Source organism: Ylistrum balloti, unplaced genomic scaffold (assembly GCF_031769215.1).
Source record: "Ylistrum balloti isolate Yb309-2 unplaced genomic scaffold, AGI_CSIRO_Ybal_v1 Utg369874, whole genome shotgun sequence".
NCBI classification, from domain to species: domain Eukaryota; kingdom Metazoa; phylum Mollusca; class Bivalvia; order Pectinida; family Pectinidae; genus Ylistrum; species Ylistrum balloti.
In genome coordinates, this window is record NW_026782015.1 from 708,901 (window position 1) to 735,851 (window position 26,951).

At 35.3% G+C, this 26,951-nt stretch overlaps 1 protein-coding gene across 1 annotated transcript in view; it reads left to right on the forward strand.

The window, feature by feature from the left end:
- Window positions 1-410: 410 nt before the first annotated feature.
- LOC132546104 (laminin subunit gamma-1-like) overlaps window positions 411-26,951 on the forward strand; it is a 48,124-nt gene continuing 21,583 nt past the window's right edge. The window contains exons 1-9 of the mRNA XM_060209799.1: window positions 411-905; window positions 12,070-12,371; window positions 17,722-17,852; window positions 18,392-18,567; window positions 21,096-21,284; window positions 25,093-25,210; window positions 25,498-25,614; window positions 25,986-26,122; window positions 26,762-26,884. Coding sequence (XP_060065782.1) covers window positions 473-905; window positions 12,070-12,371; window positions 17,722-17,852; window positions 18,392-18,567; window positions 21,096-21,284; window positions 25,093-25,210; window positions 25,498-25,614; window positions 25,986-26,122; window positions 26,762-26,884 — 1,726 coding nt within the window. The 5' untranslated portion in view covers window positions 411-472. The remainder of the gene's footprint in view (window positions 906-12,069; window positions 12,372-17,721; window positions 17,853-18,391; window positions 18,568-21,095; window positions 21,285-25,092; window positions 25,211-25,497; window positions 25,615-25,985; window positions 26,123-26,761; window positions 26,885-26,951) is intronic.

Sequence of the window (26,951 nt, forward strand, 5' to 3'; positions counted from 1 at the left end):
AAGAAAGAAAGAAATGAAATAAATAAATATGTAAATTAATTAATTGATTAATTAACTTGCTATTTCACCACTTGTTACTATATAACCGAGGACATAATATTGATGTTGGCCTAGTTAGGTCTAACATCTGAAATGTTATTAAGAAGATTATGAGAAAAAAAACCACAAAAAAATACAAAAACACACAAGAATTTATTTTTTCACATATTACAATGAATACCAATACAATCAAATCTAGATCTAGACTTCAAAAACATTCAGTGAAATGCCTCTGAAAATGGAGAACAGTGTGGTTTGCCAAACACTGAGTCTACTAAGCCTAGCGTTGTCTAAATTATTCATAATTCCCGGGTAAAACTTTTTACCCATAATGCACAGTAAACTTTGCGAAGTTGTGTGAGTGATGGCGGACAGGGCTCGAGCTGTGAAAACGCTCTCGGCAAGTTCGCGGAGTTGTGGCTCAGTGTGTACCATGGGCGCGATGGTGAGACCCGTACTGATTGTTTTATGTGTTGGGATTATGACCCATGTCGCTTTAGGAGACGAAGGACTAGATTTAGACCAGATAGAACGTGAAAATGTAGCCGCAGGCAGCCGTGATTGTTACGATGCCAATGGAAAGCCACAACGATGTATGCCAGTGTTTGTAAATGCTGCTTACAATTTAGATGTGGAAGCTACCAATACGTGTGGTGTCACCAGGCCCATAGAATACTGTCTACAAACGGGTGCTACTCGGGTGAGGAAATCATGCCATACATGTAACGATGCGGTCCCAAATCTTCGGCATCCTCCCCACTTCATGACTGACTTCAGCAACGACCAGAATTGGACATGGTGGCAATCAGAGACTATGTTACAAGGCATGCAGTACCCTAACCAAGTCAATCTAACCCTGGACCTCAGTAAGTATTCATTTAAACTTCGTACGAAAGTCTGTTCATACTACATCACCTGCCTAGTAATGTAACCAGACCTTGATCCCCATTTCCCCTTTATTCTGACAAAATCCCGTGTATGAAGTCTGCTATTTATTTTGACAATACTATCTCTCTGGCAATCTTTGCTAGTCCTGGATTAGTTTTATCTGTAGAGCACTGTAAACCCCCGCCAGGGATCAGGAGTCTGTAGAGTTAGCAAGCTAAAACTCCATAGAATACTGCAATGCTTCAGTGTTTACAGTTGTATTAATTCATATTCTAATGTTCATGATTGGTTGAACTAGTGGATGAAATGTGACTGCAACATTTTAGAAAAAAAGTTTCAGATATATCTTTCTCAACACATATCTTATCCAAGTTTTAAAACCATTATAAAAATCCTTCACAAATCATTGACTCTCTGACATTGCTAAAAATTTAGAATAACATAGTTTTTTTTTCTTTCTCACACAAGATATTGTCCATGAAACTTTTTCATGTGATCAATGATTTTCATGAAATGAATGAGCATTTTCATCTTAACATTTACCACCTGTCATTTTTCTTTTAAATAACCATTTGTCAGATTGTGATAGATTTTGTCAGACTCTGAGTGTGGTCTTGTACTTGTCCAAATATACTGTGTAAGGAAAGCTATAGATTTTGGTTCATTGACATGACAAGGTTCTAGTTTTCAAAATCTGCTCATTACATCCTAAAGCTTAAAAAGTTAAAAACACAAATTTATCAATTTGGTTGTTTGTCTGTACAGCATATGCTATGGTTTCTAAATATTGGCACAAAAAAAAATACATAATGGATACATACATAATAATTTTGTCTTTTCTATATTGAAGGTAATTTTGAATTAGTCTTGGATTTATGTTAAACTTCATTTTAACTCTTCTTCTCCCAAACTTCTTGAGTATTTAAACTGACTTCCATTTTTCAACGTTGTCCAAGATATATACCTTTAATAACAAGAAGATGGTAATCTGTAAATTTTCTTTGTCTAAATCTTTGAACCATAATTTGGAGAACGTGACATGAGTGTATCATTATTATATTTTTGTAAGAAAGATTAAATGTAAGAGCTATACAGTGTTATGGACTAAATTTCATAGAGATTGTAGGATTTTGTAGATAACTCATATCTTTAAGATCTTTCCACTCGATTAGAGGCTTCAAGGTGTTAGGAATTGGAGAAGAAGGGTGTAGATTTTGACTTAAGTTGAGAACTTGAGAGACAGCTCAAATTTATGCCATAATTAGGTGAATGTTTACAATTACTAGGGCCATCTGTGTGCTGTCAAGCCAGAAGGCATGAAGGGGTTGGTTAGGTACAATTATATATAATAGAACAGGTGTGTGTACCCATTACGGCCTCTACACATGATTTTCTTCATCCTGTCCCTCTTAGTCTTAAGATGCTGGATAAATCAACCTTCACTTTTTTTGGTGTATTCTAACATTAGAACACATCTTTATATCTAAGGTCAATATTTCATGAATATTACACAAAATAACACAGCATACATTAGATTATCAGAGATATATCATGCAGTTATTGAAATATGTTTTTACATTTCTTTTCTAGTTTGAACTGTAAGTTTGTCAGTTTCAGAATTTCAATGTAACAAACTCTTAATATGATCAATTCACTGATTTTATGATAAATGTTAAGCTGGTTTAGCGTCTTTGGTGACCCTGAACCCTTTTTTGTGAACCACTGGTGCCATCCCTTGTAAACAGAGTTAACACCCTTCATTTTATGTCTAAGCCATAACATACTCAATTTCATGTTTAGAATCTGTGAATCTGGTGTAGTTCTTATTGCCACCTAAATGGGACTGAGTTGATGCCAATTTTCCCATAAATGTTGTGACAGGTGTTAGTAATATTTGTCTTGGTTTTAATACAAAAGCATCATGCAGAAAAAGGAAAACAAGTCCAGACCAAAAATACAGTTGTTAATGATAAAATTAACATATATCAGAAAGTTAATGAAGACTCCTAGATTGGATATTGTCAGTAGGACTTGATGTTGAAATTGATTTTTTTCATATACATTAGATAGTTTGTAATTTGTAGATATGTAATACAGAAAGATAATACATTGTTCATTTGAAACCTCTGGGTTAGATTTTAACCTGAAACTGGTAGCTTAAAAGTTTCTTTTAATCGATGAGAAATTTTTTGGTGAATGCTGTAACACAAGACTTTCATTGAAAGGACCATTGAAATGTGGGTCAGCCCTCTAGTAAAGCACTGATAGTCATCTGGGAGGTCTCTTGTGTGTATCATTATAACTTTACCCTAACAATAGAAGAAATCTAGGTATTGTTGTTATTATTATAAACACGGTGAATTTAAACACTTCTACTGGTAGTCTTGTTTTACAAAACAGTTCTTATACATGTATTCACTATATCTGATGTATATATACATGGTAACCTGACTGCGATCAGTTATTTTTAATAAAAACCTAAACAATAGTAAGTAGGCTTTACATGTGTTCAAACAACATCAAGTATCTGTTTAAATTAATGAATAGACTAATTAATAATTAACACTTGCAGACTGGTGTTTAGAAGTCTGCTAGGTAAAGAGAGTATATTTTGTCAACATCTGTAGACATGTCTATTGAAGACGAGACAGAGTGATGTGATTCCATGGCCATGTATAATCAGGTCAACTAATCATGATTGGTCACCATACACAACTGACACCATTAGTGGTACCAACTTTACTCACAAGGTCATACACCCGAACAGTAGAAATACAAGCACTGTCATCACCAGGCCATACACCTCTGAGATTAGGGGTACATACCAGCTTTCTATCACCAAGTCATACACCCCTGACTATAAGAGTAATATCTCTGTCATAACCAGATCATACCGGGTACACACTGACTGTAGGGGTACCAGATATGGTTACCAGGTCATACACATCAGACTGTAGGGGTACCAACTCTGTCATCACTAGGTCATACACCCTTGACTATAGGGGTACCAGATCATACACCCCTGACTGTAAGGGTACCAGCTCTGTCATCATCAGGTCATACAACCTTGACTATAGGGTTACCAGGTCATACACCCCTGAGTGTAAGGGTACCAGCTCTGTCATCACCAAGTCATACACCCCTGACTGTAAGGGTACCAGCTCTGTCATCACCAGGTCATCAACTGTAGAAGTAGTAGGGGTACCTGTGATTACCAGCTCAGATCACCAGGTCCTACACACCTGACTGTATAACCGTACCAGTTCTGATCAAATGTAGGTGAGATTTATTTCTCAACTCTTTATTGATATTAAACACAGTGCTGACCTCATATACTGAGACCGCAGTTATATGTACAGTAGGTCAACACTGGTCAGTGCAACTTTGGGTGTGGTTTGGAGTATAAACCTAGGCTTGTTAAACGTGTAGATTGATAATTTAAGTCCTATACAGATACAGACATAAAGTAAATTCTGGGGGATAAATATTCATTGATGGTAGCTCAGTTTGTCATGTCAGTTGGTGTAAAAATGGTGATTTATAGCTCTTTAGTCATCAGAAATGTCCTGATTGGCATGTGGTAATATATACATAATGGTATAACAGATTGACCTAATTTCTGGATATAACAGGTGTCATGTGTAAGAGGTTTATTGTAGATATTGCAGTAATATGCCCACTCAGACATGTAAATGACAGGAATATCAGGCGATTTCTCTCCCACACATCCTCTGTTGTGTGCCTGCATCAGTCTACCACAGAACACATGTATGCCAGTAGACTAGACTTGTTGGTCATTCATGCTCACTATTTATACCCTTGATGGTAATGCCAGTTTCACTACAGTGATGATGGACAGACCGGTCAAGTACATTGACTGTAATGCATGTTTGACACTAATTGTAACAACTTAGAGCAAGTGTCCAGACTGATACAACTCTCTTGATCTACTCTACATGTTGTTTTGTCCAGTTGGACAGGACAGTGATCTGTCTTCAATGTCTGTCTACAGAATGTATTACAATAGATTTACTGATGCAGAAGGCTCCATCCAACCTTAATGTCATTGGTGGGTTTACTGTACATAACCAAATCAGAACTGGTCATCTGTAGTGTACCAGGATGTATACCGACAAAGCAGCTTGGATCTTCATGGCCTCTAACTTCTAAAGTGATACCTGTACTATATGTTTACTGTATGAATGGAAGTGAAAGGTACAACATAAAGAGGAACTGTAGGATATATTTGATAAAATTGGGTACCATGGGGATGATGACCAGATTGAAATATCCTACAAGTATATGTGTCCATTGCTTCATACCGTAGTTGATCAATGGGGATGGGGTGTTACCTGTTTGACACCTGACCATGAAATGTTATATATCCTATTCTACCTTGATATGAAATATGAAATTGTATACACTGGTATCCTCTTACAACCACATAAATATATAGAAGGAGTTGTACTTACAACAAACTTTTTATGATGTGGTAGAATAAAAGATTGGTAAATTATTTATCATTAATTGTTGCAGGTAAATCTGAGGATTATGTTAAATGATTACATCACCTGTATAATTAGTGAAATAAAACAGGTGTGTTCATACAGGCGAGACGTCCTGGCCCCATTTAGTGGGATCAGGTGATGTGTCGCCAGGTATGATCGTGTGATTGTGGTATGTCAGCCGATTCTTCAGGTTTAAACTCATTATGTTCTGAATTTTGTAGTGAGTGGTGTGCGGATTGGTTTTGTTTATAGGTGAAAATAGATCCCTGTTAAGTCAATTCATCAGTAAAGGATAACCTGACTAGTTATAACAAATGAAAGTTTTTTTTGTGTTTTTAGATTAATTTTAAATCTATGCTACTGTTAAATGATAAAAAAAAGAAAGGAAAAGTAGTTGAAAATAAATTAAGACTTTTTGCCCTTAAACCAAAAGAACAACATGTACTGCAGTTGATAGTGAAGTAGATACCTTATCCAGAAATCTTACCTTAGGTACTTGTGGAGTTAATTAGAAAAGTTCAACTTCCAGATGGAAAATTAATTAACGACAAAGTTGAAATTTTTTTGGCCTAGCACTGCAGGCAATGACCCAGGATACAGACAAGCTATATAGTGTGTTGTGATATGACCAGTCCAGAAGTGCTAGTCTGCCACTGTATACTATATCTCCTGGTTATGAGAAGGTACTGACAGACATCCTGATTCCCCTATCTCTATGTAAATACTCCCTAACACACTGATGGTTATACAGCTGCTGACTATGTGGAGGTACATGAGCATTATGTCTGTTTTTGGAGAAGGTGTGGTCACTTCAGAGATAATTAGGACCAATCTACCAGTAGTCAAATGGGATATATAGTACTGATACTTCATGTACATGTAGGTACAGTCAAAACTTGCTACCTGGAAATTCAAGGGACTGTGGAAAATATTTCGACTTGAGTTCGACTCAAACAAAGTGTATAGATAAGGTTGACGATATCAGTTTCCTGACGTTGATTACGATTGAACGAAGTAGGGCTACGATAGCATGCAAGCAGCATAGTTTAATCTGTTTTTTGAAATGGCAGTAAATAAACAAATAAAATTGATTCTACTTTCTCCTGTTATTGTTTATTCATCCAAACAACAAAACATGTAATATGTAATAACAACTCCAATCAAATGCATCTGTTGTTTTATCTTACACATGTGTACAATACCCTTACTGACCAACACATATACATATTTTACGGAATGACAATAAAACAAAATTAGAATTTGCTTTTGATACGCTACAAGAAATGATGTATAAAGCTACAGATCATATCATTATGACGTTATTACAAATAAATAAGCATATGAAATACGCTGCAATAGAAAGTTTTTACCTGTTATAGAAAACATTTGTACAAACACTAGACTTAAAAATCATGCACAGATATAGACTCAATCATTGAAAAATACTTTCAGCGCTTCATTGTCCAAACAATAAATCTGACAAAGTACCTGATCACAGTCCTTTAGTAAACAAGCTCAAAAATTAGTTTCTCTCAGAATTATTGAATCAGATTTCATCAAAAAGTTTGTACTGGTTTGATGGTTTCGTTTTTATCGTTCTTGATGATGCACAAAACCAAGCTAAATGTTTTCATGTTTTGTGTAAACGCTACTTTTTAACGTACAGGTAAGTTACTGCTAAAGGATGGTGACACTAATTAAGAAACCATTCTTTAATTGGATAATTAAACTGGTAATTAATTGCCAGAGACCAAGTGTTGTGTGTACGATGGACCGATATGCCGTAATTAGCCATGTGTTACACACGGATGACTGTCTACTTTGTGTAATTATTGGCTGATTTCTTCAGTAGAGGTGCCGATGTTTTGACAAAAATAAATTTAGGGACAACAAATTATTTCTCCCTTGCTTTCTATTTGAAGGAACTGAAAAATTGCTTTGACCCAACCGAAACTTCGACTAAATAAAATTTGAGTCATCCCAACTATCAAGATATCAAAGAAAAAAAATTGGAGATGAGTTTCAACTGTACATTAAAGTAAAGATTTAATGTATACAGTAACATGGATTTCAGAATGTTTTTCCAGATATATCTTACAAACACAATTCCGGTATATCATGTTACCTATCCATACCTACAGTCACATTTACAGGACTTGTATATCATGCAATCTGTCCATACTTACAGCCACATTGGCAGGTGTGTTATATCATATGATCATACCAGATGTACAGGTGTGGTGTATTGCATTATCTTAATATGTACATGTGTGTTTTGGTTTGACAGCCAGTGGTACTGGTACATTGTCAGTAAGTTGATAGTCAATCGGCTCTGGTTCGAATGATCTTCGGGTATATGGAATGTTCGAGATCAAATGTGAAATGAGTTCTACATATGATTTGAAAATCAATGTAGAAAACAATTATCATATTTTAATTGAATTTTTACATAGGGTAATTTACATGCACAATGTCAGTGGAAAGAGAAATTTTGAAGTAGATCTACAAAAACATGTACAGGTATATTAATATCCACTGTGTTGCCCATTCATCCAAGTTTCCTAGTCCTGTATTAGATATTTTTATTAATAATCCCTTGTCCTGTAATAAGCCCACCCCCAGACTTCGAGTCAGGATTTCTATATTGGCACATGTAGTTATCATAGAATAATTATGTATCTATACAGAGTTTTTGTTACGAGGCCAAAGTAAATAAAATGTAGTTTGTTTGACGTAACCCATCTGACACAGAAAAATTGTGCTGACTCAAATTTTCTTTATTGCAAACTGAAAGTTAAAATCCTCTTTATTTTAAAAACAAAATGTTGATTCTTTCGCATGATTCTTTCAAGAAGGTGTTTTGCAGATTTGAAAAGAACATACCAGAAATGCTTGAATGGTACTGAAAGAATGAGTAATTCAAGCACCTTTGTGAGTTCCAGGGTTTTAGTAGCAGATTTGAGTTACCTTGTAAAGGGCCCTGTATAATGCAATGTGACTGAACTGATAACCTGTTCCTGTCTTAGTCCATAAATAGCAACACTAAAATACAATACATAATAACATTGCACAATTATTCCACAGGAATTGGACATTTGTTTTCTCATTTCAAATATAGATTTTACAATGCTTTAGGACATATATAGTGAACTGCAGAAAAAAAACAGGGTAATTGTTCAAAGGATGAAAACTTTCATCTACACTTTTGTAAGTGACTAATTAAAAGCATCGTTGGTGAATTAGACAATAGGAAATACAGCCAGTTGATGGAAGCAAGCATGAATCAGTGCTGAATTGCAGAAATATGTTTTAAATAGATCTATCCAATTCAACAAGGATCTCCATGGAAATTAACAACATGTGAAAATGAATATTTTTTGGTATTTCAATAATTTATCGAAAGTATTCCTGAATGTTACCAAACCGCTTTCTGAATTTAATCAGTTTCAATAAATACACTCCATATATTCTAAATGAGAAGCTCACAATTTCATTGTCAGTAAATTTGTGGCAAAAAAGGCAATCTATGAAAAGCAGGTACGACATGTTAAATGCTTTACACAAAATGCTAAATGAGTTTTAAGTTAGAGATGAAGCCTTTCAAATTTAGCATAAAGGAATTTACATTTACAAAACATTCAGCATATTGTATTAGTATTCCATAGGATTTGTACACAAAAGACAGTGATTGGGCATATGAAGATACAGACAGACAATCTTTGACATATTGGCATTCACTCCACAATAAAAGTTGGATCTGAAAGTTAATACATTTTGACGGTAAAAAGGTTTGCTTTTAAATTGAATTGAATGTGCCAGCTACGACAGGCTCATACATAGTTTGCTTAAAATAATTTGTGGGTTAAGGTAATGCCTTCATCCTGCTCCAACCAAGCTTAGGTTTTATTCCAAGGTCTGCCTGATGTGTTTCACAATTTCTCAGATATGTGCATGTAATAAAACATCCACATCTCTATCACCATTCCACTGTCTGTATGGAAACTTCTTTCTTGTCCGGTAATGATATTTCTCACCATTATTTTTTCATGAACACTTATATTATAATATATTATATTATTTATATTTACAAACAAGTAAGCGTCTGAAGGATAAGTTTCAGAAATAATTCTGAGTGTTTTAGACTCTGTGAGAGCCATAACATATGCATTCATTCACAGTAAAAAGATCTTAAGAAAAAAAATAATTAGGACCTCTCCTGTCTACCTACATTGAACACCATTTGGTCAGGTTACAGCAAACCAAGAAAAATTTAATGGCGGCTGATAAAACCTTTATGATGTGTACAATTGTCAAGTAAAATGTTCTTGTAGTGTATTATTTTCAGTTACAGTGAAACCTCGCTATTAAGACCACTTTGGGGACTGGACAAAAGTGGTCTTAATAGTGAGGTGGATCAGATTGACCACAAAGAACCATAACTCTGTTTAAAATAAAGAGTATATATATCATTAAGTAATGTACATGTATATTATTCAACAATAATAACTAATAATAATAAACTAAAATGTTGAATTTTATGAAATGCATGTAAAAAAGACAAAATTGCTGAATTGACAGAAGAATAATTATGTATTTCCTTAGTTTATATCATAATATACATGTATATTTACTATTGTAAACATTGAATAAAAGGAAGTAAACAATCCATTTTAAGTTCAATTGGAATTTAATGTTAATTTTGCAACTATTTCACATAAATTTACAAACACATTTACTCAGTATTTGTAACAACTTTAATGAAGTCACTATAAAGTCTTTCAACGCTTCATTTTTCACTTAAATTCGCAAACACATTATCTTTATCAGTGTACCACTCAGTACAACACTTAAAAAAAAAGGAGTCCAGTGCACAATATTGCGAAGAGCTACAGATCTTAACAGCCTCCTCTTTCATACGTCCTTTTTACCGATCGCGATAGCTCGTTTCGTTTCCGTGGTTTCGTCATTGCTTGATTAAGTTCATCGGAGTTTTGTGACAGAGAAAATGTGCCGTAAAAAAATTGGAACACATACACGCTTTTTTATTGTTCAAACGATATTGAGAGTGTAACATTGCTACAAAAACAGTTAAAAACCCTCGACAACGTGTGTGTGTGGAAGCCAAGGAATATCGGCCAAAACAATTACATAATTCACTTTTGGGTATGCAGGGCTTCTAAGGTGTTTAACAGCATACCTACCGATCTATCAAAATATAATTAACAAACAACAGATCGCTATTAAAACGTGTCTAGCACGCGGTTTCGGACAGGTAGGCCAAGTCAATCCGATAATGATGTTTACTTCGTTTAACGCCACCTGGTGACAGGGTCGGTAACCCGTGACGAAAACAATGGTCGTGAATGACACACATGTCGTGGTTCACTGCCCACCAGGTAAACTTTAATCACTGGTCAGACCGTGGTCGTAATTGTGAGGTCAATTATCGTTAATAAGTGGTCGTAATACGGAATAGCGGGGTGGTAGTAATACTAAAGCGACCAATACAAAGATATATAGTGGAAAAAACGGAACTGAAAAAAAGTGCCCGTAATAGCGTGGTGGTCGTAATTAGTGGTCGTTAGGTGAGGTTTCACTGTATATATGTAGAGATGATTTGCAAGTTTAAGGGAAGAGGATGGATATTAAAATTACAAGACTTGATCTCTGTTTTAAGCCTTATAAGTCATCATCAGGAGTTCTAAAGTAATGTACTTACTGTTAGCAGGAGTATGGAACACTGCCAATGTGTACTATTGTGTATTGTATAGGCTTGTTGTGTCTGGTATGTCAAGGTTGATGTAGTATCACAGTTTTACAAATTGGCACAGTATCATATAATATCATGATTGCGTCATAAATCATGGGCCCACCTTTAAAACTGTTTAATTGAAGACAGATAAAGTAGCCCTAAAAATTACAGAAAAAGTATAGCCTTAAAAAGATGGAAAAATTTATCTTAAAAAGGTGTGACAATAGCTCTGAAACAAGGTGGAAATAGTAGTCTCAATAAAGAAGACAAAAAAGAAGTATTAAAATGGAAAGTTTGATACAATGTGTATAAGCCATTTTTTGGCCTTTGGCCTCAGAACATGATCATATATTTTGGGATTATATTACTGGTAAGAGAGTTTCTAAAATTCTTGTCAGTATAAATTCCAAATTGTCATATCAATATAAAACAAAACAACATGACACTCATGGGAAAAATGATAAAATTCTGTCATTGTACTTTGTATATTACTGGGACAATGAGATTTAATAGTGCTACATACAGAGGAATCACCAATCCTCTGGGTCAGCAATTCATTATGGAAAGTTTCTGCAGGGAAAATATTAATTGAACACATTCAAGAGTAGAAAAGACATTGCCATGAAATTCAGAAAAAAAATCACTGAGCTTACTGGAAAAACAAAACAAATTGCAAATCTCTTTGTCTTCAGACAATTTAGGTATGAAACAAGTCAGTTTGGCATTTCAGAAAGTTCACTTCAGGGTTAAAAAGTGGGACAAAAAATGTCAACTGTTATCTCCTCACAAATGGTATGTGATATTTAGTGGTATTCTTTCTTTAGCTTGCCATTTGTATATTTCATTAATTAATCTTTGTTTTATTTTATACCCTTTTTACAGAAAAAGCCTATGACATTACCTATGTGAGACTGCGTTTCCACTCCCCTCGTCCAGAAAGTTTTGCTATTTACAAGCGTACCTCCAAGGAAAGCGAGTGGACTCCATACCAATTTTACAGTGCATCTTGCTACAGTACATACAACTTACCTCGAAGGGCTGTGATTACCTATGACAATGAGGACCAGGCCATCTGTACTGATTATTACAGTGACATCTCACCACTCACCAGGGCCAGTGTCCCCTTCAGTACCCTAGAGGGCAGGCCAGGTGCCTTTGAGTTTGAAGAAAGTCCAAAGTTGCAGGTAATTGATATGGATATTTGGTTCATGTTCTCTTGTTTTTCTTTAGCTTTTTAAAAAGTTTCTGTTATGCTCGTAATAAGCCTCAAGTTCCAGAGCAATACCACAGAGAGCTATAGACTCTTAATGAAAAGTATATCAGTTAAGACAGATTGGCCAAGAGAAGTTAGTTGTGTGGCATTTGGGGGAAAGGAGGGGGAAGGTATTGAAGTGTATAGAAAATTAGGTAGAAAATTAAAGAAAATTTGTTGCCATACTCAGTAATTATCCGATTGCAGTTTTATTATCCATTTTCACTTAGAAATACGAAAGTATTGTTTTGACATTATTATGAGGCAGAAACAGTCTTGACATTTAATTTCATGGTGGATTTATTATTGCTGATAAGAATATGGAGTGAATTATGTCTTTTGATTAATTTCCTACTAAGCAGGGTTTAAAAGGACATGATTCACCAGTAGAACTGTAAGTTTAGTCAGCACAAACAATTTTATCATTAGATGCACACAAAGCTCCGATTGACATCTATCTACATTGTTGTGTGTATACTGATATGGTATCATTTAAGAGATAGAAATGTCAGAAAAAACAAACTGATATCACAAATGTGATATAGATCCCTTGTGTGGATGCTTTGAAGCCAGTGTGTAGACAAAAATTGTTATGGTATTTTGTGATTTTCTATTTTTTTTATTAATCTGCTTTCTTTGTGTAATGAATTAGTAAGAATGACAAAACATAACATTTTCCCAAATATTTTACCTGGCTGTCCTTTTACAGTTACCTATAGTTAATATCACTATCTATGTTTAATATGTCTTGGGATAAGCCTATGTTTAGTGCAGTGTGGACTAGTGGTGTACACATGATGACACCTATATGACTATACAAACTAAACACTGATACAGTACTGTAATTATATAATAATTCCTGTATGGATGACTGGATATGTGCCATCACCTGAAATGAAAATGGGAAACAACATAGACAAAGTTAGGTCACTTCCTGTATTGTGAAATATATTTAAAGAATCTTAGTGACCCAAAATATAGGCTAAGATAGATGGTTGTAGATGGAGTGTGGGAGCCTGGAGTCTGTCAGTCTCCATGGGGAGTCTGCACAGTACAGCTGATACAGCAGTCTATTGATGTTCCATTCACAGTTTAACTATATATATATTCTTAACTTTGTGTTAGCCATTTGTCCAGCTTCCTGTTGATTGACCACAGAGGGCTTTGGTACCAACAGTCAGCTGGTACACTGTCTGTTACTTGAGTGTGGAACAGGACTCTCTGTGGTAAATACAGACCTTCTATGGTATTTGTGGTTACCACAAGTTTCTTTTGTTTGTATACACATATTCTCACCCCAGAATGAGCTGTTAAGGAGGGTTGAAGTGGGACTTGACATGCCTTAGATATAAAGCAGACCTGGTACTAGGGAGAACCTGTTGACCTCACTTCACTGACCATTTCACTGTTGGGAAGTTAACGGGGAACAAATGATGGGCTAACTAACATCTGTGGGTACACTAAGTTGACACTTATAACCTGAGTGTATAATAATAAAAATATACTGGTTTAACACAGCATGACATCAACCATTGAAACAGTTTTTTATGAAAAGATCAGATAAAGCATATCATATGCGAGCCGATTACGATCACTTAAATAGCTCTTACAGCTTGCACAAGAGGCACAACATGAAGATTGAACAATTTATTAAAAAAAAAAAAAAATTTGATTACTTCATAGTAAATACCATTTGATATTTGTAATTTATAATATAGCTTGGTAGTCCTGTATACTTATTGTTATGTTTATTGTTGAATTTTGCTTCAAATTAATGAACAGAGAATTATTTAAACAGTGTTTTTGTAAATAATGTCCCAGTCAGCCTGCCTTTAGTGAACATTGTTATTGGTGCCAGACTGAGGATGAAGCTACAACTGTTGTTAGGAGATGTTTGGCAGGAATGAAATATCAAAAGTGACACCATTAAATTGTTTTCTGTAAAATGGCGGTATTTTGTTGCTGATTCCAGTTCTGTGTGTGTGTGTAGTCAGGCATTCTGACTGTAACACATGGGAGAAGTGTGAGAAAGTTATTGTGTTAGTGTATGTTTGATGAGACGGGTTGTGACAGACATGTAGTGTTGTTGTTGTGGCTGGTCTGTCTACAGGAGTATCAGGGATCTCTACACTGGTACATAAGTAACATCTGATTACAGCTGTACCTGATGTAAGGACAACACTTTAGCATTCCAAGATCAAAGCCCCAGCAAAAGACTTGTCTAATTGATAGAGTGTAGAACTTCTTGTTCAGAAGTTCTAGTTTCTCGACTCAATACCTAAACCTGCTTTAGAATCACAATTGAACCCCCCTCCCCACCAAAAAAAGTTAAAAACAAAATAACTGAAATAGATATTTTGATGCTATTTAAATAATTGAACAGGTGATCCTCAGACTTTGTTTACTTTAATTAACGTGATGATGTTGGTACCTACTCTCATTCTGTAAACCACCCTTAGCTCTCTCTGTACCCTTACACTACCAATCTTTTTCTATCCTTCATGCCCCTGTACAGCCATCCCTCTATGCCTCTACACAGCCATCCCTCTTCATGCCCCTACGCAGTCATCCCTCTTCATGCCCCTATACAGCCATCCCTCTCCATGTCCCTACACAACCATCCCTCTCCAAGCCCCTACACACATGTCCCTCTCCATGCTCCTATACCACCAGTCAGTCTCCAGGCCCTACACAATCATCGCTCTCTGAGCTCCTACATAGCCATCCCTTTCTATGCCCCCTACACCCCTGTTCCCCCTACTCCCCTGTCCCTTTCTATTCTCTACACCACCAGTCCGTTTCCACTCTCCTACACCACCCATCCCTCTCCAAGCCCCTACACATCCATACCTCCCCATGCTCGTACACCAACTACCCTTCTCCACCATTTAAACCCTGTGTCAATAGTATATGGGCCGATGTACACCATTCATAGGACAGTACACCACATACAGTACCCTACACTGCTCAAAACTCTGTACTGTACACCACCACCCTGTAACTGTACACTACCCCTAACACCATCCACATCACCCTCACTTCCTATTCATCCCCCTTTCAATTTCATTGTTGGGTTTACATATGTTGCATCATGTACTATTGACATAGATGCACTAATATGGGAATCAAGCATCATTTTGTTATGTAAAGTACAGGGAATCTGTGATCATGTTATTACCTAAAATACAGGGTAAAGGATAAAAGGACATGTGATATAAAAACTAAGCTTTGTTTGTGGTGAAAGTTCATAAAAATGGACATATTTGTACATGTTGTACTGTATAGGGCTGTTTGTTCTGTGATGACATTTGTCTGCATGAGAGTAACATTTTATGAGTGTGGAGTGCAGAACTTGACATTATCAGCAGACCTCTGGCATTCTGTGTGGGAATACAGGACTCCCTTGTTGTCACCGAGGACGTCCCAATTCATTGTGATGTTTATATAAAACACATGTACACATAGACTTGTAGTCCAGTCACTGGGAAAGTATTACTACACACTGTAATTATTTTTATTTTTTTTTATATATTTCCTGCAGACAGATTATTCTTTTATGATAGAAAAAGAATCTCTTTTGTCAAAGATTACATCATACAATACTTGGCATAGATACAAAATTTTAAAATTACACCCAGCTGTCAATAAGTCATATTACTGAAAATATATGACAAAAGCATGCTGATTGTTGGTGACAAATGAGACATGCAGATTATAAGAAAATTTGACAAAAATTACTGTTTGTGATTTAAGAGGCATATGTGACAAATTCTTTACTTTAGTTATGAGAACCCATGTCAGGTTGAATGTAGGGTTGATGACTATAGATTTAGCCTGTGGTAGGTGACTGTGCAGTTGTTAAAGTCTTTCTGCCTGATTAAGTACATACACACAGTGTTTATAAATTCTTATTGTAAAACTTGATGATCAGCACTCGGTCAGATGTTTTAGATTGCTTGTCTGAATTGACAGTAACAATAACCTGTCAGCCGGGTAAAGAACCACGGATGAGATACACATCCTCAGCCACCTAGTGGTATAGACCTAATAGATCATAGATTAATGAATTTTAGTGGTACAGTATGTGTGTTCCTAGTGAGGTACAGTGTGTGTGACCAGCAGTCCTCGCTGCATTACTACTCACTGCCAGTGTAAAAAAACCTGACTCAGCGCTATATTTAACATCCTATATTAAAGATACTAGCCAGTTGGACTGACTTAACAAACTTTATATTTAGAACTCGTCCACTGAAAAGCCATGATAGTGGCTGTAAAACCCGGAAAATATATAAATATACAAGAGAAATGACTTTGTTTGGTGTCTTATACCCACAATTGTTGATATAGTAGTTCATTTTTATGTGGTACTAAATGTAAATGTTAAAAAGTTCTATTCTCTATAGTTTGTCTTTAGTACACTTATCTAATGTATTACATCAGTTCAAAGGAAAAAAGGCTTGTCTTTTCTTCCCAGCCCTGGAAAGCCAGAGCACATGTAGATGAATATATAATATAGTTAGGGTCATCTCAAAGGTCAATATGCCATTCTATGCAGCAAGTAAGGAGGAGCAGTGGTTTTAACCTTTGAGCTGACCTCCAGTAAGCATGGCTGTAGGCTACATGTGGCTTCTATTAAAATCCTGATTATCTCTGACAGGATGTGTCAGCTTGATCCCCTGGGAAGTTGCAGGAGGGATCCAGATCCCTAGGTGTTATTCAAGGGTATTGACCAGTGGGCTAGTCTATTTATAGATTTTTTAGTTTGAATAGGAGAGGGTGTTTGGTATTTATTTAGCATATATCTGTATAATAGTGAGTTTCAAGCATGGTTCTCACACCCCATTTTGGGACTGGGGCCTGGGGCCCTTAGAATTGGGGAAAATAGCAGTGTTTTCCTTAGAATTGGGAAAACTTGGGGTCTAAATTGGGAAAAAAAAGATACTATTTTGCATTTGGGAATGGGGCCGATATTCGGCCCCAAATCTGGTAGATCGAAAGCCCTGTCAAGATACAAAATACAGTAAATTTTCAACTTCAAAACAAACAAATTACATATTTTTTTATACTCATTTACGTTTTCTGAATTTCAAAACATGTTAAGTTTCTTTTCCTGGTAAACATGCAGATTAAAAAGTATTTGTTATATTCCGAAATACTGATTGTAATTGTAACCATGACAAACATCAGATGATAATGTTTTTTATGCGTTTTGTGTGGAAGTTTTCAATGGTTTTATAGGGTTTAATATAGGGTTTAATAGTTTCATTTGTTTTGTATTGTAGGAATGGGTCACTGCAACAGACATCAGGATTGTATTGACACGGATGAACACATTCGGAGATGAAGTGTTTGGTGATCCCCAGGTCCTCAAATCCTATTTCTATGCCATCTCCGACTTGGCTGTTGGTGCCAGGTTTGTTTGTAGTGTTACCGGGGTATAGATACTTTGTTATAAGATATCTATGAAATTTTATCATCTTTAGTTGTACATCATATAAGATAGAAAAATCCTGTTTTACATTTAATGATATGGTTGAGATGTATGTTACTGACTTGTCCCAGATTTTGGTTTATAATGGTGATGTAGTGTGTATTATAATATATGTAAATCATGTAAGATGTAAGTGCATACTTGACAATTTCTAAAAAAATTTCATGGGGAAGATTTTATGTGCTCAAATATAAAGGCATAAATAAATTGTGTGCATTTACCCTCCACTTGTTAATTCAAATAAAATTATTAGATCTTAGAATAGTTTAGCAAATTCACTTACAGCAAAAAAAAGCAAAATTTAGGGTCCAAAATCAGACATCTTCTTAAGTAGGGATGGTTGGTATATATATGTAAGTGTAACAGCAACTACAGTCTGTATATTGGTATATGTCAATCATACCAGATGTGAGTGTAATAGCTATGTAAATTTGTATAATAATGTATTTTAATTGTCGTAGGTGTAAGTGTAATGGCCATGCCAGTGCATGTAACAAGGTGGAGGTAGATGGAGAAATTCAGCTGATCTGTGAGTGTCGGCATAACACCACTGGTCCGAACTGTGAGCGTTGTCTACCTACCCACAATGATCGGCCTTGGGGAAGGGCCACCGAACGAAATGCACATGAGTGCCTTCGTAAGTATTTCTATCACACGAAACACAGGATGACTTCATCTTGATCACCTCATCTTTTTAATCTGCTGTTGTGTCTCACATTTCTGAATCAATAACTTTCAAAGCTGTAATACATAAATGTAAAAAACTGACTCTTAGTTGTTCATAGTCATGATAAATGATAGTGATTTGATTATGAAATTTCTTGTATTGATTTTCAATGCTTTATAAAATGATATAAGAAAATTTGGTAGAATGTATATCACTGATTGTTAATGTATACTTACACTACTAACATGGCATTCACTTATGATATCATATTTGTATGATAAAAGTACTGTCCTGCTCCAAAAGTCCCTAGTAAACCATATCACAGGTTTTGTATCGTTAGAACTGCAGAATGCATATAGAAGTACAACAAAGTGGATACTTAAGTGAAAAAAAGGAGCATTTAAAATGTAGTTCTGTTACAAATACATCTATGAATGGCTGTAGTTCTGTCATACATCTCTAAATGGATCTAAATCTGCCATACATCTCTAAGTTGATCTTAATCTGTCATACATCTCTAAATGGATCTAAATCTGTCATACATCTCTAAATGGATCTAGTTCTGTCATACATCTCTAAATGGATCTAGTTCTGTCATACATCTCTAAATGGATCTAAATCTGTCATACATCTCTAAATGGCTGTAGTTCTGTCATACATCTCTAAGTTGATCTTAATCTGTCATACATCTCTAAATGGATCTAAATCTGTCATACATCTCTAAATGGATCTAGTTCTGTCATACATCTCTAAATGGATCTTGTTCTGTCATACATCTCTAAATGGATCTAAATCTGTCATACATCTCTAAGTTGATCTTAATCTGTCATACATCTCTAAATGGCTGTAGTTCTGTCATACATCTCTAAATGGATCTAAATCTGCCATACATCTCTGAATGGATCTACATCTGCCATACATCTCTAAATGGATCTGAATCTGTCATACATCTCTAAATTGATCTTAATCTGTCATACATCTCTAAGTTGATCTTAATCTGTCATACATCTCTAAATGGCTGTAGTTCTGTCATACATCTCTAAATGGATCTAAATCTGCCATACATCTCTAAGTTGATCTTAATCTGTCATACATCTCTAAGTTGATCTTAATCTGTCATACATCTCTAAATGGATCTAAATCTGTCATACATCTCTAAGTTGATCTTAATCTGTCATACATCTCTAAATGGCTGTAGTTCTGTCATACATCTCTAAATGGATCTAAATCTGTCATACATCTCTAAATGGCTGTAGTTCTGTCATACATCTCTAAGTTGATCTAAATCTGTCATACATCTCTAAATTGATCTTAATCTGTCATACATCTCTAAGTTGATCTTAATCTGCCATACATCTAAATGGATCTTAATCTGTCATACATCTCTAAATGGATCTAAATCTGTCATACATCTCTAAATTGATCTTAATCTGCCATACATCTCTAAATGGATCTAAATCTGCCATACATCTCTAAGTTGATCTAAATCTGCCATACATCTCTAAATGGATCTAAATCTGCCATACATCTCTAAGTTGATCTTAATCTGTCATACATATCTAAATGGATCTAAATCTGTCATACATCTCTAAATGGATCTTAATCTGCCATACACCTCTAAATGGATCTAAATCTGCCATACATCTCTAAATGGATCTACATCTGCCATACATCTCTAAATGGATCTGCATCTGCCATACATCTCTTAAGTGGCTATTCTTGAAGTATAGGATAGATGTGTGATATCCATTTGGAGAATCCCTTTAGTGGTGATGATACAATAGAAGGTATCAACTAGTATCAGATAATGACTTCTTATATGCTTAGTGGTCTCCATGGATTGTCACACAGCCATTTAATAGCTCTTTCCCCCCTCACACAGCCATTTAATAGCTCATTCCCCATAGTAAAAAACATGTTTTGCCTCTTCATTTCTGAGTACGATCGAGGAAAAACTGCAGCTGACAAACAGTCATTGCTATCGCTATATTTGATACTTGTGTAGTTTCTGGTGATCCCTAGTTGTACCCTTTCTTCATTCATTCTTTTTAAATGTTCAAAAGTCTCAAATCTGATTGCTCCTGGTCTCAGTATGGCATATTTAAAAGAGTTTTCCAGTGAAATTTTTTTTCTTCGTACACACATTTCCGGTCTACATTTTAAAAAACCTCACAAATTTCAATATATCCATTTATATATTACTTGGTAATGTGGTTTTGTGGTTCTATACATGCTTACTGGAGTGTAGCTAAGGTAAGTGATTTTTTTCAGTGTCATAGTCTTACAGATATTTTCTAGTCCTATCTCTGAATGTGAAAAAATATATTTTTTATATCAAAGACAAAAATAATGTCTTTGAAAACTTGTCAAATAGATACAAATTTCAAAAGAATAATTCATAGCAGTTATTTACAACAAAAGAGTTGATTTAAAAAAAAATAGAAATTCTATATCATATTATGTGTTGAAAAATTAAAAACCTTTTTAAACCTATTCAGGATGTGACTGTAACGGCAAGGCTGATGGTTGTTACTTTGACCCTGACTTGTTTGCCCTGACTGGACATGGCGGCTATTGTATTGACTGTCGCGACAACACAGATGGACCAAAGTGTGAAAGGTGTAAGGATAACCATTACCGACGTCCAGAGGACAATATGTGTACTCCCTGTAGCTGTAATCCTGTAGGTAAGTACACACATATCCTGTAACTGTAGCTCTGTAGGTAAGTACACACATATCCTGTAACTGTAACTCTGTAGGCAAGTACACACACATTCTATAACTGTAACTCTATACAGTAGGTAAGTACACACACATCCTGTAACTGTAACCCTGTAGGTAAGTACACACACAGCCTGTAACTGTAACTCTGTAGGTAAGTACACACACAGCCTGTAACTGTAACCCTGTAGGCAAGTACACACACAGCCTGTAACTATAACTCTGTAGGTAAGTACACACACAGCCTGTAACTGTAACTCTGTAGGTAAGTACACACACAGCCTGTAACTGTAACCCTGTAGGCAAGTACACACACACATATTACTGTAACTCTGTAGTAAGTACACACACACACACTGTAACTGTAACAGTACACACACACACATCCTGTAACTGTTACTCAGTAAGTTAGTACACACACACATATTACTGTAACCCAGTTAGTTAGTACACACACACTGTATTACTGTAACCCAGTAAGTTAGTACACACACACACACACTGTATTACTGTAACCCAGTAAGTTAGTACACACACACACACTGTATTACTGTAACCCAGTAAGTTAGTACACACACACTGTATTACTGTAACCCAGTAAGTTAGTACACACACACACACTTTATTACTGTAACCCAGTAAGTTAGTACACACACACACACACACACACACACACACACTGTATTACTGTAACCCAGTAAGTTAGTACACACACACACACTTTATTACTGTAACCCAGTAAGTTAGTACACACACACACACTGTATTACTGTAACCCAGTAAGTTAGTACACACACACACACCATATTACTGTAACCCAGTAAGTTAGTACACACACACACCATATTACTGTAACCCAGTAAGTTAGTACACACACACTGTATTACTGTAACCCAGTAAGTTAGTACACACACACACACTGTATTACTGTAACCCAGTAAGTTAGTACACACACACTGTATTACTGTAACCCAGTAAGTTAGTACACACACACACACACACTGTATTACTGTAACCCAGTAAGTTAGTACACACACACACACACTTTATTACTGTAACCCAGTAAGTTAGTACACACACACTGTATTACTGTAACCCAGTAAGTTAGTACACACACACACACTGTATTACTGTAACCCAGTAAGTTAGTACACACACACACACATGCAGGAATGTTACACACACACTTTATCACACACACTGATTTATATATACCAGGAATGTTACAACACACACAATCATCACTGATTTATATATACCAGGAATGTTACAACACACACAATCATCACTGATTTATATATACCAGGAATGTTACAACACACACACTTTATCATCACTGATTTATATATACCAGGAATGTTACACACACACACTTTATCATCACTGATTTATATATATGTTACAACACACACAGGAATGTATATATACCAGGAACACACACACACACACACACTGATTTATATATACCAGGAATGTACACACACACACACATCATCACTGATTTATATATACCAGGAATGTTACAACACACACACTTTATCATCACTGATTTATATATACCAGGAATGTTACAACACACACACTTTATCATCACTGATTTATATATACCAGGAATGTTACAACACACACAATCATCACTGATTTATATATACCAGGAATCTTACAACACACACACTTTATCATCACTGATTTATATATACCAGGAATGTTACAACACACACACTTTATCATCACTGATTTATATATACCAGGAATGTTACAACACACACACTTTATCATCACTGATTTATATATACCAGGAAGTTACAACACACACACACACACTGATTTATATATACAGGAATGTTACAACACACACACTTTATCATCACTGATTTATATATACCAGGAATGTTACAACACACACACTTTATCATCACTGATTTATATATACCAGGAATGTTACACACACACTTTATCATCACTGATTTATATATACCAGGAATGTTACAACACACACACTTTATCACCACTGATTTATATATACCAGGAATGTTACAACACACACACTTTATCATCACTGATTTATATATACCAGGAATGTTACAACACACACACTTTATCATCACTGATTTATATATACCAGGAATGTTACAACACACACACTTTATCATCACTGATTTATACACACACACACACTTTATCATCACTGATTTATATATACCAGGAATGTTACAACACACACACTTTATCATCACTGATTTATATATACCAGGAATGTTACACACACACACTTTATCATCACTATAACACACACACCAGGAATGTTACAACACACACACTTTATCATCACTGATTTATATATACCAGGAATGTTACACACACACTTTATCATCACTGATTTATATATACCAGGAATGTTACAACACACACACTTTATCATCACTGATTTATATATACCAGGAATGTTACAACACACACACTTTATCATCACTGATTTATATATACCAGGAATGTTACAACACACACACTTTATCATCACTGATTTATATATACCAGGAATGTTACAACACACACACTTTATCATCACTGATTTATATATACCAGGAATGTTACAACACACACACTTTATCATCACTGATTTATATATACCAGGAATGTTACAACACACACACTTTATCATCACTGATTTATATATACCAGGAATGTTACAACACACACACTTTATCATCACTGATTTATATATACCAGGAATGTTACAACACACACACTTTATCATCACTGATTTATATATACCAGGAATGTTACAACACACACACTTTATCATCACTGATTTATATATACCAGGAATGTTACACACACTTTATCATCACTGATTTATATATACCAGGAATGTTACAACACACACACTTTATCATCACTGATTTATATATACCAGGAATGTTACAACACACACACTTTATCATCACTGATTTATATATACCAGGAATGTTACAACACACACACAACTTTATCATTACTTTTTTTTTTTTACCAGGAATTTTAAAACACACACACTTTATCATCACTGATTTATATATACCAGGAATGTTACACACACACACACTTTATCATCACTGATTTATATATACCAGGAATGTACACACACACACACACACACACACACACTTTACAACACACACATCACTGATTTATATATACCAGGAATGTTACAACACACACACTTTATAATCACTGATTTATATATACCAGGAATGTTAAGTACACACACACACACACCATATTACTGTAACCCAGTAAGTTAGTACACACACACCATATTACTGTAACCCAGTAAGTTAGTACACACACACACACTTTATTACTGTAACCCAGTAAGTTAGTACACACACACACACTTTATTACTGTAACCCAGTAAGTTAGTACACACACACTGTATTACTGTAACCCAGTAAGTTAGTACACACACACACACTTTATTACTGTAACCCACACACACACCATATTACTGTAACCCAGTTTGTAAGTACACACACCCCATATTACTGCAACCAAGTAAGTTAGTACACACACACCATATTACTGTAACCCAGTTTGTTAGTACACACATACCCCATATTACGGTAGGTAAGTACACACACTCTGTAACTGTAATCCTGTAGAAAAGTACACATGTATTCTGAAAATGTAACCCTGTAGGTTCTTTATACTATTCTATGAAGTTACACTAACAATCTATATACATCTTGTAGCCCATTTCTAAGGTATTAATTGTTTTGGCTTATGTTACAGGCTCTGAAGACCTCCAGTGTGACAGTATTGGACGATGTCGGTGTAAACCTGGAGTGACTGGTGATAAGTGTGACCGCTGCGAAGTTGGACATTATGACTTCGGACAGTATGGCTGCAAGTAAGTTAATTGGTTCCTTAGGTAGGTGGGGATAAACATATATGGTATGTTTACGTTTGATTTTAAGAAAAGTCCGATGTTAAAGGAGATGAATGGGCTGATTACTGATCTCCCTGGATTTAAAATGCTGTTGTGATCTTCTCCTTAAACATGCAATGCAAGTACAACAGATTACTAATGCTAAGTGAATATTAAAATAGTGTCTTGATCTGTTAAAGTAATATTCTATGTGTTTGTGTCAATAGACCATGTGGCTAAAGTAATATTCTATGTGTTTGTGTCAATAGACCATGTGGCTGTAATGTTGCTGGCAGTCTGGTGGTGGTGAACAACTTCCCTACCTGTAATCCCTTGGATGGTAACTGCCAGTGTAAGGAGCTGGTAGAAGGACGCACCTGTGATAGGTAGGTAGCATTTGATTCTGTTCAACTTTGCTTCATAATGTTTTAACAAAATATTTACCAATGAAATCTTTTGAAAATATGTTGACCTAGATCTGTAGTCAGATGGCATCTCATTTGATTCTGGTCAACTTTTCTTCAATATGTATTGTTAATTTACTTAGCTTCGTAATATTATGAAAAAATGTATACAAGACAAAAGGTAGAGAATGTGTCTGCAGACTTAGATCTTTCTTTGATCAGACACTTCCTAATTTGATTCTGCTCAACGTTCCAGTTTGCCAGTCAATTTTTTTGATGCCTCTGATTCTGACGGCTGCTGATGTCTACTGCCTTTATTGATGGCTATGTGATACAGTGCTTCTATATTTCAGGTGTAAGATTGGCTATTTTAACCTGAACTCTGACAATGAGTTTGGATGTACATCCTGTTTTTGTTATGGCCATTCGGAGGAATGTTCCAGTGCTGCAGGCTACTATGCTAGGAGTATCACTTCAGACTTCGAGACAGGTAAGTTGTCAATACAGACAGCTCTTGTCTCAGTTGTTGTAAATATCATAAATTTATTTCCTGCAGTGCTGAATGGTGATTTATTTAGAGGATTACCATATACGTGCTGATTTTGAAAATTCAATCAGGCAGCTGTTGCTACTTAGCTAAAAGTATGTATGGCAAAATGTCATTTTTTTACACCTGGTATAATGTCACTGCTACAGCAGTATCTTGTCCTTTTTTTTTTTTTTTTTTGGCTTTCCATTCCCAAATTAATGATTACAGAAAACTTATTTAAACCTATTATTAATTACATATACTGACAAAACTTGGTGTGATGTGAGATACAGTTATTGGCATCGTCTGACTTAAACATTATTAGGTATAGTGTGAGATATACATGTAGTATTGAGTATATTGTAAGACATAAAGTATTGAGCATTGTGAGATAGATATACAGTAATCAGTATATTTCAAGATATATCTATGAAAGTATCAAGTATATTTTAAGGCATAAAGTATTTAGTATAGTGAGATATACAGTAATTATTGAGTATATTTTAAGACATAAAGTATCAAGTATTATGAGATATACAGTATTAGGTGTTATCAGCTGATTTGAAATGAATTCTTAACAGATTATCAATGTTGTTACAGGCAGACAAAGATGGACAGCAGGAGATCGAGCCAACAATGTCATAGAAACTTCTTATGATGGCATCCTTCAGAATATTGGAGCATCTTCTGAGGACGACCAGCCTATCTACTTCCTAGCTCCTGGTAACTACCATATTCAAGTCAAACTGTTATGATTCCAGATGAAGTTGCACTTCTATCACCCAGAAGT